This window comes from Cupressus sempervirens, chromosome 2 (genome assembly GCF_028749045.1).
Source record: "Cupressus sempervirens isolate cs-2001-9-10 chromosome 2, ASM2874904v1, whole genome shotgun sequence".
NCBI lineage: Eukaryota > Viridiplantae > Streptophyta > Pinopsida > Cupressales > Cupressaceae > Cupressus > Cupressus sempervirens.
The window spans coordinates 641226870-641241719 of record NC_143119.1 but is presented as its reverse complement, the minus strand read 5'-3'; the positions used below and the strand labels follow the sequence as shown (position 1 = coordinate 641241719).

General features: G+C 34.7%; 1 protein-coding gene across 1 annotated transcript in view; it reads left to right on the top strand.

The window, feature by feature from the left end:
* Positions 1 to 14291, top strand: part of LOC149575000 (uncharacterized) — a 72062-nt gene extending 57771 nt beyond the window's left edge. The window contains exon 4 of the mRNA XM_089814850.1: positions 13701 to 14291. Coding sequence (XP_089670976.1) covers positions 13701 to 13970 — 270 coding nt within the window. The 3' untranslated portion in view covers positions 13971 to 14291. The remainder of the gene's footprint in view (positions 1 to 13700) is intronic.
* Positions 14292 to 14850: the final 559 nt, after the last annotated feature.

The following is a 14850-nucleotide window of genomic DNA, read 5'->3' as shown; positions in this document are numbered from 1 at the left end:
TAATCAGTATTCATGAGTCTCATGCCAGGTCCAACATTTTCTTGTTTATCTCAGATTTGAATCAATAAGTCTTTGCATTTGGTAGCAGTTGTATAATTTCCTGTGTTAAGTTTTCAATTTGAATCAATTGTTAAAATTTAGATATTATTGTTGTCATCTCTTTAAGTGATTATCATTAGATTCAGTTTTAATTATCTGTTTGAGATTCTTTAGGGCAGAATAGAAGCCCAGGATTATTTCAGAATGCCAAAGTTGTGTTGGAAATGTGGTGCCTTCTCTTGTCCTTTCTATGATGGAATAGGTGTGGCTAGGCCATAAGCCCTTCTAGAAGTTCTCTCAAGTGACGTTGATATTCAATGGAATAGGTGTGGCTAGGCCATAAGCCCTTCTAGAAGTTCTCTCAAGTGACGTTGATATTCATAGAATAAAGTTTTGAGGATTACAAGGAATGATTTGAGGCCTATCACTATATCGTCTAGCAATTAAACTATCACTAAGAGGACCTAGTTGTGGCCTATTTTCTGATTTAAGGATTTTACTGATAGACTCACTAGATGAATACCCACCTTTGTAAAATAAGATTTCATATATTGAAAAACTCTTTGTAAAACAAGCTTTCATGTATTAGTTCTTCAAAATATTAAATAAGAGGTATGTGACATTTCCTTCCCCTTGTGAATCATTGCCCACGATGATTGAAATTTCACAATATTTACATCATTAAAAGTATTGTGTATCCAATGCTTAGAAATAGTTCAACTGTTGAAAGCATTAAACAAATAGAGAAATTGTTGGTGGACTTCATCAAAATCCTCCCAAGTTGCATTATCCTTAGTGTAGTGATCTCATTGGATATGACATTGCTTGACTTTCCTGTTTGGTAAGTGAAGCTTACATACCTCGAGCACTTTGTTGGGCTTGATCACGATTACACTTGGGTCTTGTATTTGCAAGGAATTCCAATCTATCGTACATACTTTTTAAGATATGAAACATGAAATACATCATGCAACTGGGCAAGAGCTAGAGGTAGAGAAATCTTGTAGGCAATTGGGTTCATAACTTCCAATTGCTCAAAATGTCCTACATATCTAGGTGCTAGTTTGGAGGACTTTCCAAATTTGATGGCACTTTTCTGAGGTTTAACTCATAGGATTACTTTCTCTCCCACTTCAAAATGTCTAGGCATTCTCTTTGCACCTGCATAGCTATTTTGCCAATCGTTAGCTTCGACTAACTTTTGTTGGATCAGTTTAACCTACCTTCCCATTTTTTGAAGCATTTTTGGACCGAGGATTATCCTATCTTCTAGCTTATTCCAGCTAATAGGATTTTTGCACCTCCTTCCATACAATACTTCGAAAATAATCAGATATGCATTATGAATGACTGATATGCATTGTTACAAGTGAACTCAACTAGAGGCAAATAATCAGAAGAGTCTTGAATTTGACTTACCCATTTTGTTTGGCCATCTATATCTAAATGATAAGTTGTACTATATGTTCAATTATGTACTTAGGGCTGCATTCAGAGTTTGCCAAAATCTGGATGTCATCCTAGCATACCTATTTGAAATAATCTTTTCAGGTACCTCATGGAGTCTAAAATTTTGTTGGATAATTTTTTGTGCTACAACAGACACTTCATCTGTTAAATTTCTAGGGATGAAGTGGGCTCCTTTAGTGAGTCTAGCGACCACTATTAAAATGGCATCATGCTTGTTCCAAGACATGGGTAATCCTTGGACATAGTCTATACTAATTATTTGCCATTTCCATTTTGGCACAACATGAGGTTGTAGCAATTCGACATGTTGGTGTTCTGCTTTTACCCTTTGGCATTCAAAACAGCTAGGTACAAATCTTGCGGCATCTTTCTTCATGCCCTTCCAGAAATGTAGGGGTTTAACATCTGTGAGGAGTTTAGTGACTCCTAAATGCCCAAAATATGGTGTAGAATGCACTTATTTCCAAACAAGGTTCCTCAATTTAGACGAGTCTGGCACATACATTTTGCCTTCGTATCTTAACAAACCACATGGTTCAAACTTGAAACCATCATATTTATGATCTTGAGGTTTACTTTGTAGGGCTTCTTTTACCCGCTAGTAGTAATTTGGTACTCTACTTGCTTATTATGCCTTCGCATCTTAACAAATCACATGGTTCAAACTTGAAATCATCATATTTATGATCTTGAGGGTTACTTTTTAGGGCTTCCTTTACCTGCTAGTAGTAATTTGGTACTCTACTTGCTTATTATCCAGTATTGCATGGATTCTCTACTAAAATTGTAGTGATTTGGTACTCTAATTGCTTATCATCCAGTATTGTATGGATTCTCTACTAAAATGCTATTTGTTGATTAGGTAGCGAAACTTTCGGTGATTGCCCACTTTGAGTTGTGCTCGAGTATTGATTGGCACATTGCTTGCCTCCACTAGTGCAACACTCAACTAGAGGGCCTTTCTTAGTTATCTTGTGTGCCTTTCTTAGTTATCTTGTGTGTTGCTTTATTGTCCCTTTTGGCATTAGAGAACCCCTCTTGGTCCCCTCCAGAATTTTGTCGATCATCTCTTAATCCCTTCCAACTCTTGTTATTTGAGTCATATTCATCTACTTTGTCCCTAATGGTATCATCTTTTTTGAGTTTTAACCCCTTCCGAACAACTTTTTCATAGGCTTCAGTTGTGGTGGCTGGAGCAAGAGTGTCCACAAGGCCACCCATCTGGTTATTAAGTCCCATGATGTACTTCCGCATTTGGAATTTCTCATTTTCTTGAAGTTGGGGAACATACATAAGTAGTCATTTGAATTTTTTGGAGTACTCATCAACAGAGAGTTCTTTCCTAAGGTCTTGGAATTCTGATAATTTCTGCTCATAGAAGAGCTGAGGCAACCATCTTAGCCTAAACAGTTCTACAACTTTATCCTAGGTGACCTTTGTAGGCTTAAGACCTAACTTTGCCCTCTTGTTTTCCCACCAACCAATAACTTCTCTTGTTAGTTGATAGGTTCCCCAAACTACTTTCGGGGTCTAAGTCTAGTCTCAAATATTAAAGTACTTTTCCATCCTAGTCAGCCATACTTCCACAACATCCCCATCATATCGGGTGGCTAAAGTTTCTTCATATCTTCTTACATAAATGCAATCCTAGAGTTCTTTGTACTAATCTAGGATTTAGTCTGAGATTGTTTCCCCCTATTTTCATATTCCCCCTATTTTCACCGGTATGCTCTTGCCCATCATCTCTACCCCTAATCTAAGACTTTGTTTACTTTTCTCTGTTTTCATCGAGGTTTCCTATTCGCTATTCAAAATACCTAAGTCGTGTTTGAGTCTCTAGCATCATTAGTAAAAGACTATCCTATTTCCCAGTTGGTGTATTTGAGGTCCAGACCTACTATTGTTGTTCCTTGTTGTCCAGGCAAGTTTTCTTCAATTGACTTGTAATAAAAGATTTTTATTAACTCTTTAATCTAAACCAAGCTTATGTTACAAATTAAAACTAGTTAATGCAATGAAATTTAACTAGAACATAAGTTACACACAACAAAATTTATATCTTTATATTTACAACCAAAATTTCTCATTACATATACATTTATATTTACATTCATGGCCAAAATTGCTATCACATTTACATGGCTATATACATTCAAGATTTTTTATCTAAGAGTTGCTTTCACTGCTTGGAATAGGCTCTCCTTGACCCTCTTAACCCCAAGTATGGAAATAACTATAACCCGGGGCAGTTATATAGTGATCTACTAGCTTATTAGATCCAACTATATCTACATACATGGTTTCAAAAGATGGTTTATTAATGCCCTAACCACTGCTCTTCTTATAGTGTCCACTTACGTCATTGCCTTCTAAACCTATTTAAGGCTTCTTCAAAAGTTTGTGTTAGAAAGCGGAGAGCTTTGAGAGTAGTCATATCGGTTCATTACCCTACCTAGTTTGACATATGCCGGGTCTCGAGCTCTCTTTCGTTTGGTTGTAAATATGGTGATGAGATAAGTTGTCTGAATTTGGTGTATGTTCCTACATAAATCTAGTCAGTCTTATTCTATAGATACACCTAACTAGTATGACCTCTAACTAGGTAATGTATCTGGAGCAATTGAACTAACACACACCGACATAACTTAGTGTACTTTGGGCAAGTTTTCTAATTGCTAGCACATTTAAGACTTGCAGTCAAGTTCGTCACCCTATCTGAGTTGGGTTACATATCTTGGATGAAATTTGGTAAAGCTAGTTGAAGTTCACACTTGAATCATGACTTATTTAGTCCTAAATAGGAACTTAACAAAAAATGAAGTTCTTAAATACTTTTACAATTATTAGTTCCTGCCTTCGGCAAGAAAGTATTGGAATCATTCAATTCAATTTTTCAATTTAATTAACCAATCAACTCATAGGATTTAAAAGATTAAAAGAAACTTGAAATGTTTATATCTTTTTCTAATTTTTCATTATTTTATAAATCACATTTTTCATTCATTCTATTGGACCATACTATTTTTGGTAGGGAGAAAATGCCCCAACAAAAATACAAATATTTTTCAACAAGTCTATCATGCATTAATGAATGCATTACTTACAACTTTATCTTTTCCACATTTGTGACAAGTGGATTAACTTTTTAAGTTTTACATTGATGTTTATATTTGTCATTTGTAAGGAAATACAAATATTTTCTAACAAGTCTATCATGCATTAATTACAACTTTACCTTTTCCACATTTGCAATGAGTGGATTAACTTTTAAAAAAAATAATCATTTTTATCTTCCACCTCGCAAATGAATGTCTAATCAATATTAATTATCACTATCTATTTTTCTAAATATAGAGTTAAATGTTTTATATTTCTTATTTTAAATATATTGATTAGTTTTACATTGATGTTTATTTTTGTCATTTGTAAAATGTTATTTCTTCAAGTTTACACTACATTTTAGTGGCTACTATTTTGCAATCTTATCAAACTAATTAGATGTTTTGGTAGTTTGAATTAAGCAATCCACAACTTTTTCTTTTTAAATCAAATATTTCAACTTATAACTGAGTTGGTAGAGATGACTAGTTCATTCATATAATATAATTTCTATTGTTATTTATATATTTATTAAATAATATAATTATTAATATTTTTAAAATTCCCTTCAACTCTCTCTATCATTCTACCTTTAATTGTCCATATAATAATATACCATTCTCTTTTTTAGCTCTCTCTTCATATCCTTCCTTTCTACCTATAAATCTCCATTTTCCTCCTCCAATTATTGGCAGGAACTTTGATGCATTGCGTCTCTTGTTTTTATCACAATTGTCAATTGTAACCAGCAATAGTTACCTATTGTTCTTGGTTGTTTAATGGTATAACCGAGAAGGTTGCTGTTTTACAGTTTCTACAATGAGATAGCATGGAGTTTAGGCTGTCCAGCTATTAAACATTTTCTTGGATGGTATAGATTCTTGGCATGTATAGGGTTAGTGACACTTCTAGCTCTGCATGCTCTCATGAATGTGTTGTTGTCTCTACACTTTTCATGCATGCACGTGCATGCCATCTCACCATATAACCCTCTACACACCAATTATGTGTACTAGCACTCATATTCATATACAAGGTTTGAGGTTCCCTTTCATTTCATGATTCTAATTCTTTGATTTTATTCAAAAATTTTCAAAATGGACTTCTTTTAAAAATTATAACAGACTTGTGAGTAATATTAAGTCTTTTCTATTAAACTGCTGGACTACAACTGTGCACATATATAACCTCGGTCATAGTCTGTAGTCTGATCAACAATGATATTTAGTAATTTTGTAGTATATGCTTAATGAGAAGCTGAATGCAAATTTCCTTTTAAGGACCATAACTATCAGGATTCAACTGTGTAGTTTTTGAGTCAAACTCATTGACCCATGTTGTTAAGAAAAATGACAAAGCGCTGATACCAGTTGTTAGGAAAAATAGAAGAGCAAATCAAACAGAGGAGAAATAAAACAAAGCATATCAATGACAGTAACAGAAAACCCACAGTTGAAACTGGTTATCTTTTATTATTCAATCACCAGCAACAATGTTACAGCTTCACCACATTCAACTCTCATCCTTACAAATGATACATAGAATGTATAAAATACAAGACTAAGTGAAACAGGGTGCCAAAAACCAATTTGAAAGACCAAATTGGGCGCCAAGATCTAGAAGCTGCACTAAGTCAAACGCTGCATTAAATATTTCAACTACTTGCGGGCAACTCTTACACGCACGGTTAACAACACGTGTCGTGATTTTGCAAGTATGTTAACATGTAGCTTAAGAAATAGTGAAAGGCATAACACGCAGGTTAGCAGACTTCATTTGCTTCACACATATAACATTCTCTCACTTGAAGCAAATGAAGTATAATTAAACAAAATAGTGACAATCTAATCACCCTAGGCCTACTAAATCTCCGCACAGCTCATGCTTACCTCTTGGCAAGGATTTTGTGAACATATCAGCAGGGTTCTTATCCGTATGGATCTTTTCCAAGTGCAACTATCCTTCCTCCAGCACTTGCCTAATCCAATGGTACCTCAAGTCAATGTGCTTGGTTTGTGAATGAAATGCTGGATTTTTCGCCAAATGAATGGCACTCTGGCTGTCGCAATACAACACATTTATCTTGTTTTACTCCTAACTCTCCAAGGAATTGTTGTATCCACAACATCTCTTTGCAAGCTTTTGTTGCAGCTACATATTTAGCTTCCATTGTTGAGAGAGTTACAATTTTCTATAGTCTAGACAACCAAGATACTGCAACACCTGAAAAAAAAGTGTATAGGTAACTAGCGGTGGAATTTTTAGTGTCCACATCTCCAACCATATCTGAGTCTGTGTAACCTTTAAGCACAACATCATAATTACCAAAACATAACAACAATGACTAGTAACCTTAAGGTACCTCAAAATCTGCTTTACTGCTTCCCAATATTGTTTGCCTGGATTTGCAAGGAATTTGCTCACAACTCCCATTGAATGTACAATATCTGGTCGAGTACTTGCCATGGCATACATCAGACTGCCAAAAGTTGAAGCATAAGAAATTTTACTCATCTCAATCTTTTCTTTTTCATCACTAGGACATGAATCTCTACTCAATTTGAAGTGGGATGCAAGGGGTGTACTAACAATGTTGTTTGCCTGGATTTGCAAGGAATTTGCTCACAACTCCCATTGAATGTGCAATATCCGGTCGAGTACTTACCATGGCATACATCAGACTGCCAACAGTTGAAGCATAAGAAATTTTACTCATTTCAATCTTTTCTTTTTCATCACTAGGACATGAATCTCTACTCAATTTGAAGTGGGATGCAAGGGGTGTACTAACTGGTTTGGCATCTTTCATATTGAACCTGTCAAGAACTTTCTCAATATATTTTTCTTGTGACAGCTATGATCTTTTTTTCTCTCTATCACAAATAATCTTTATGCCCAAAATATGTTGTGCTGGTCCCAAATCTTTAATTGCAAATTGTTTACTCAATTCCTTGAGTTGGTTAATCAAATTTTTATAATGTCCAGCAAGTAACATGTCATCCACATACAACAATAATATAATGTATTTTCCTTGATCATACCTCTTGACATAAACACAATGATCAGTTTCTAACCTTTCAAAACTATGTTCCAACATGAATGGAGTAATTTTCTTATACCATTGACAGGGTGCTTGTTTCAGCCCATAGAGGCTCTTCTTCAACCTAAAAACCAAGTTTTCTTTACCTTTTTCTTTGAAACCCTGTGGCTGCTCCATATAAATCTCTTCCTCCAATTCACTATGAAGGAAGACTATCTTTACATCTAATTGTTCACCTTCTAAATCTAGAGCAGCAGCAAGACCAAGAATAATTCTAATGGATGACATTTTAACAAGAAGTGAGAAAATTTCAATAAAGTCTATACTTTCTTTTTGAGAAAATTCTTTCATCACTAACCTTGCTTTGTATCTTTTATTGTTCCCATCACCCTCGTGCTTGCTCTTGTATACCCAATTGTTTTCTAGAGCTCTTCTTCCTTGTGGAAGTTTGACCAACTCCTAAGTTTCTTTTTGCAGCAAGGAATCCATTTCTTCCTCCATTGCTTTCTTCCATTTTTTACTGTGTTCATCTTCACAAGCTTCCTGAAAATCAGCAGGTTCACCCTCATCAGTTAACAATATATAATCCGAGAGCATATACTTTTGTGAAGGCTTATGAGGTCTAGTTGATTCGTGAACCAGTTGTTGTTCAACATGAATTTCCTGTATGGGCTCTTGCAAGATTTCTTGCTGTTGTTTCTCATTCTCTTCTTGTTGGCCATTGCAAACTTGATTTTCCTGTCCAATTTCTTGCATTGGTGGGATATCTTCTTGCCATTCTACAATCCTATCAACAACTTTCTTTATCTCCATATTTCCTATAGTCCTCTTGAACATCTTGAACTCATTAAATATAACATCCCTACTTCTAACAATCTTTTGTTTGACTAGATCCCATCAACGATAACTAAATTCTCCATCCGCATACCCCAAGAAAATGCATTTCATGGATCTTTCATCTAACTTAGTTTCTATTCTCTTTGGGAATATGCACAAATGCTTCACATCAAAGATTTTCAAGTGAATAATTTACCCTCTTACCAGTACAAACTTTTTTATGAATGCCATCGTCCAAGGCTGTAGTAGGAGACTGATTTATGAGGTAGCAAGCTGTGCTTAATGCTTCTGCCCAAAAGTGTTTTTCCAATCCAGAGTTTGACAGCATACACCTTACCTTCTCTCCAAAATTGTACGATTCATTCTTTCAGCAGCCCTGTTTTGTTGAGGAGTAAGAGGGACTGTTTTCTCATGCTTTGTGCTAACCTTTTACAATACTCGTTGAATTCATTAGACCAATATTCTCCACCATTGTGTGTTCTTAAACACTCTCTATCAACAACAATTTGAAACTTCTGAAATATCTTGAATACCTCATCTTTGCTTTTCATAGGGTAAGCCCAAACTTTTGTAGATGCATCATCTATGAATGTGACAAAGTGTGCGGCACCCCTGATGATTTAATGTTTACTGCCCAAATACATCAAATGTATCAATTCTAACAAACTTGTTTTCCTCTCATGACCATCCCTAAGAAATGAAGCCCTTCGCTGCCTACCATAAATACAATGTTCACAAAGATCAAGGTTATAAGATTTCAAACCTGGCAGCAAATTCTTGTCCATGAGGATTTTTAGGCCCTTCTCAATCATATGACCCAAGTGCTTATGCCACAAATCTGCTGTAATTTCTTCTTTTGCAGCAGCAACAACATTTGATTTCTCTACAATTGCACTTAGAGTGTACAAAGTTCCTGTCTTGGATCTTCTAGCCACAGGCAATGCCCCTTTATTAATTTTCTAGCCACTTTTCCCAAAGCTTGTAGAGTAGCCTTCATCATCCAACCCTTCCATAGAGATTAAACTCATACGCATCTTTGGGACGTGCCTAATTTGTCCCAACAAAATATTTTGCCCATCCATTGTCTTGATTTGGACATTTCCCACTCCAAAAATATTACAAAAATGATTGTCCCCCAAATACACTCCACCATAATTACCAGAATTATACACAATGAAGTTATCCTTATTTGGGGTAACATGATGAGATGCTCCAGAATCAAGAATCCAATCAATGCTACAGCTAAAGGTATACAAACATACATCTTCCGTCGAAACAGTAAATAAAACGTCATCATTAGAAACTACAACTGTGGTCTCACCTTCATTTGTGTTGGCTTATTTCTTATTTCCATTGCCCACTTTTTGATCCTTTTGCTCTCACTTCAAAATTCAATATTCCCGTTTGATGTGGCCTGGCTTTCCACAATGAAAATAAGTCAGCTTGCCTCTTCTTTGTTTTGATCTGTCTGTTGGCCTTGAATGGCCTTGCTGGCTTCTATCCATTTTTCTATCACGGTTAGTTGTATTCAATGCTTCTCCTCCTTGACTTTCTGTGATAGATTTTCTTCTCAGCTCGTCATTCATTAGGTTGCTGCAAACATCATCAAACTTCCAGGTTCATACTATTGCAGAAGTGCTGATGGCTACAATTGAACTCTCCCAGCTGTTTGGCATGGAACACATTAGTAGGATGACTCTCATCTCATCATCTAAAACAATTTTAACAGGGGCAAGTTGGTTGGTGATTATATTGAACTCATTTAAGTGCTCTGCTACTGAAGCACCCTCCATCATGAGGTTGTATAATTTCTTCATCAAGAAAACCTTATTTGAACTTGTGTTCTTCTACAAATCATGCAACTTTTCTCACAACTCTTCTGCTGTCTTCTCTCCAGCAACATTAAAATACAGATTTTTGGCCAAGTATTGACGGATGGATGCAATAGCCTTTCCATCCAACTTCTTCCAATCTTCATCTGTCATTATTGTGGGTTTCTTTGACACTCCTTTGATTGGCAAATATTGATCCTTCAAAATCAATATGTCCTCCATTTGGGATTTCCATAGAGAAAAGTTAGCCCCATTTAACTTCTCCATATCACTTAATGTTGTTGACTCCATTGCACTTAAACACAACCCTTCAGCAAACTCTTCACAAGTTTCTGGTTACCTATGCTTGAACTGCTCTCTAGCCACACTGTACTCTTGCTTGCTCTGCCTCTGCAGGCTAAATACGACTGGTTATCCCTATGTCTCTGCAAGACGCGAACACAAAAAGTTCTCCTTGGGTCTTTACAGGATGTGAACATGACTTATTCACCTAAATCTTTCATTTTTCTTTAGTCATCCCCAACCTTCTGCTCTCCTCACTTTGCCTGTAGCAAAAATCTCACAGCTGCAAAAACCAATGGCTTTCCAAGATCTCTGAACCTTCAGCTCTGATACCAGCGGTTAGGAAAAATAGCTCTGGTACTAGTTGTTAGGAAAAATAAAAAAGCAAATAAAATAGGAGGATAAGACAAAGCATACCAATCACATACAGCACTAAGGAATACAAACATCAATGACAGTCGCAACAAACCCACAGTTGAAACTGGTCATCTTTTATTATTTAATCACCAGCAAGACTGTTACAGCTTCACTGCATTCAGTTCTCATCCTTACAAATCATACATCGAATGCATAAAATACAAGACTAAGTGAAATAGGGTCCAAAAATCAATTTGAAAGACCAAAATGGGCGCCAAGATCTGGAAGCTTCACTAAGTCAAATGCTATATTAAATATTTCAACTATTTGTGGGCAACTCTTACGTGCGTGGTTAACAAGTTAATACGACATGTCGCTATTTCATGAGGGTGTTAACATGTAGCTTACGAAATAGCAAAAGACATAACACACAGGTTAGCCGACTCCATTTGCTTTACACATATAACACATGTTTCATGGGTAGTGGTTCAAAGACCCATCTTTGGTGATGCTCATTGGCAAAGTTTGACTCAAAAAACTACACAGTTGAATCCTAATAGTGATATTATAAGTAGTCTATTGCACTCTTAAACTTTTTTCCAAAAGAAGAGTAAATGGTAGCTTAAGGCCCTTTACTGTTGTGAAACAGATTTACTATTGTAATCCTTTAGCAGAAACTTGACAGGAGACGAATTCCTTATCCGTATTCAAAATCGTAATTTTAGTATTTCTAATTATTTTTGTCTATGTTTAGTCTGAAAAATGCATGAAATAACCCTTTTCATATGCAGCCGTAGAAGAACAATTCTGATTAAATCTTCCAAATTTAATAGATTTCAAGACAACTTTTTTTCTTACTGTTTATACAAAGGGAAAAGAAAGCAAGGATAAATTTATCCCCTGCCTGTATGCTGAAGCTAAGGAAACATTTACGTGCTTGCAGAGACCCCGAATATAGTATTGGTGTCTGCCAGTCTGTGGTATCCTTTCTTCCATTGAGGAAAAGTGCTTTTGAGTGACCTACCTTTCTCTTCTGTGCGGCAATGAATAATCCCTCTTCTTCGTATGAAACTGTTTTCTCAAATGTTCCCCAAATTCATTTTATTTAATTTCGTTTTTATTACCTTAAATATTTTCATTACATTAAGAGGCGATTTCTCTTCATTACGCTCAACATTGAATACTTTATGCTAGTTCGATGACAAACTCGTATGAGTTGTTTCCATCGGTTTCATGCTACCTAATCTAAGACGTAGCTTATAATTAGATCTCACCCTAGTTTGATTTCATTACTCAAATTAAATTTACACGGCCACATTATGGAATTCGGAATCCATTAAAAGAATAAAGAATATATATTTAGTTGACACCACAAGGATTATAATAAAATGTTACAATAGACAAACACGATTGTGTGCTATATTACTTTGGGCCATATTTATATACACGTGCTTATACATATTAGGTATACTACCTGCTATATATAGAGGTTAAGAATATATGCTTAAAGTCATTAAACAATATTATGGATAAATTAATACTTCAAATCCTACTAAGGATCTAAGTCAATCAATGGTTTACAAAAGAAATTCTATCTATTTAATATGTATACTACCTTATATATAGGTTAAGAATATATGCTTAAAATCATTAAATAATATTATGGATAAATTAATACTTAAAATCCTATTAAGGATCTAGTCAATCAATAGTTTACAAAATAAATTCTATCCACTTAATATGTATACTACCTCGTATAAAGAAGTTAAGAATATATGCTTAAAATCATTAAACAATATTATGAATAAATTATTACTTAAAAATTTAAAATCCTACTAAGGATCTAAGTCAATCAATGGTTTACAAAACAAATTCTATCTACTCAGTTTAGAGACTCAGCTAGCTCAAAGCTCATGACCATGTTTGTATCCTATGCTTATGATACTTTCCCCCCCTCTTTTTAGGATGATCGTGTGTTTCACGTTTACAAGTTACCACCACTCACTCAAGAAATATAGTTAGTTCATAATCATCATCTCGATTACAATAAATCTAATTACAATTCAAGACTAAGAACATAGCATAAACCAAAACATAATCATTGTTTTGATGAAATACATGGAATATAAACATCTATGATAACAAGCCAAAATATAACCGAGTATAATAAAGTTATAGTAGACACGATGGTATCTTTCTTTCCTTAAGTTAGCCAATAAAAAGGGGGTCATACACTGTCAATTATTGTCATAGTCCCCAGTTACAAAATAGTCTGATCATTTTTGCTTAAATTTTGAGGGTGGAAAGATGATAGATAGATTTAGAATTGATATTGGTGTTGACAAAATCAAAGTGGGGCTTATAGTACATTTAACTTTGAAATGAGATAGGACCCATCCAAGCTTCGAATGATATAAAGGGCATAGAGAGAAGTTTATTGAGATTTAATGTGGGATAGGATTTATATTTTTGATTGAAATATTAATTTAAAGTAAAAAATTGGTATACATACATAAACACATATACAGAGAAATGAAAGATGGAAGAATATACAAAATTAGATTATTTTGATAATATGATACTTCGTCATTGGTCAAGATATGTGATAAATACTGAATAAATTACATCATATGTTTTTATAACATCAGAAAATCGTTACAACTACAAAATCAAATTTAAGTTCATAATTCAATGTTTATCAATCAAAACATGATTTTAAGAATCTAAGTTGGTGTTAATTGCAGAACATTGATCTAAATCTGGATGGTCGAGTGGATCGAGAGGAGTTTGCTGAGTTTGTTAAGAAGTTTACATCTCATGTAGCAGCTAAGATCAGCACAAATCTGATAATTGCTGTTGTAGCAGCTCCAGCGGTGGCACTGATGACAAAAAGAGCAACAGAGCAAGTACCAAGAGTGGGGAAGGTGGTACAGAAGATTCCCAATGCAGTTTATGCATCTGCGATCGCAGCTGCTGTTGTGCTCATCCAAAAGCTGAGTGAGAGCAAAGAATGAACATATTGTGTTTGGTCCTCGGCCATAATATTTTTTGCTCAAGTTTCGGTGACATTGGATGGTGTAGTTCAAACTGATTTCCTGTACCATAATGCGTTGTAATGTTTTATTCCTTATGCCCAACCAATAGGTGATTACATTCAGACTCTTTAAGTGGTTGTGCATGTGCCTCATCTGCACCGATAATTTATTTTTCATTGCTACAGCCTACCATACAGTAATTTTCTAAAATAAATAATGTATAGCTTGAAAGTTACTATATTGTTTTTTGTCAATCGAAATGGAAGATAAATAAGAAAATGTTTGTGTAGTTGCAAGAAATTCATGTTTTGATATCAGCTAGAAGAAAATTTTCAATACAGCTTAGGCTAAATGTGCTCATCTATTTATTGTGGTATGATCTGATTTGCTGAATTGATTACTTTGAATTCATATTTTGTATATGGTGTTTCTAGCGAGATAACATTTGAGATCTGAAAATGAACATTTTGACCAGAAGGAAATATATGCATAGATGTCGAAAGTATTTTGGTGAGCCCCAGCCTTAGTATTCCTCTTGTTAACGTCTGAGATCTAGAAATGCACATAATGACACGAATGAAGCAATAATATGCAAGGATCTTAAAAACAAAATAAGTAAAAATATATCAACTATTGGTATATAAATGATCTACTACTAGTATATTCAATGATTAAAATTGAGTAGACCACTATTAGACTTTGATTCACTTCTAGAAATCTTCATCTAGATTGTAACAAACTATTGAGAAGAAATTGTGTATAATCTGATTATCAACATTTATGATCTCACTTGGTCTAATTTTAACTCCCTTTCTTGATTGACTAAGTGCGATATAAAACATTGATAGTCAAAATAAAC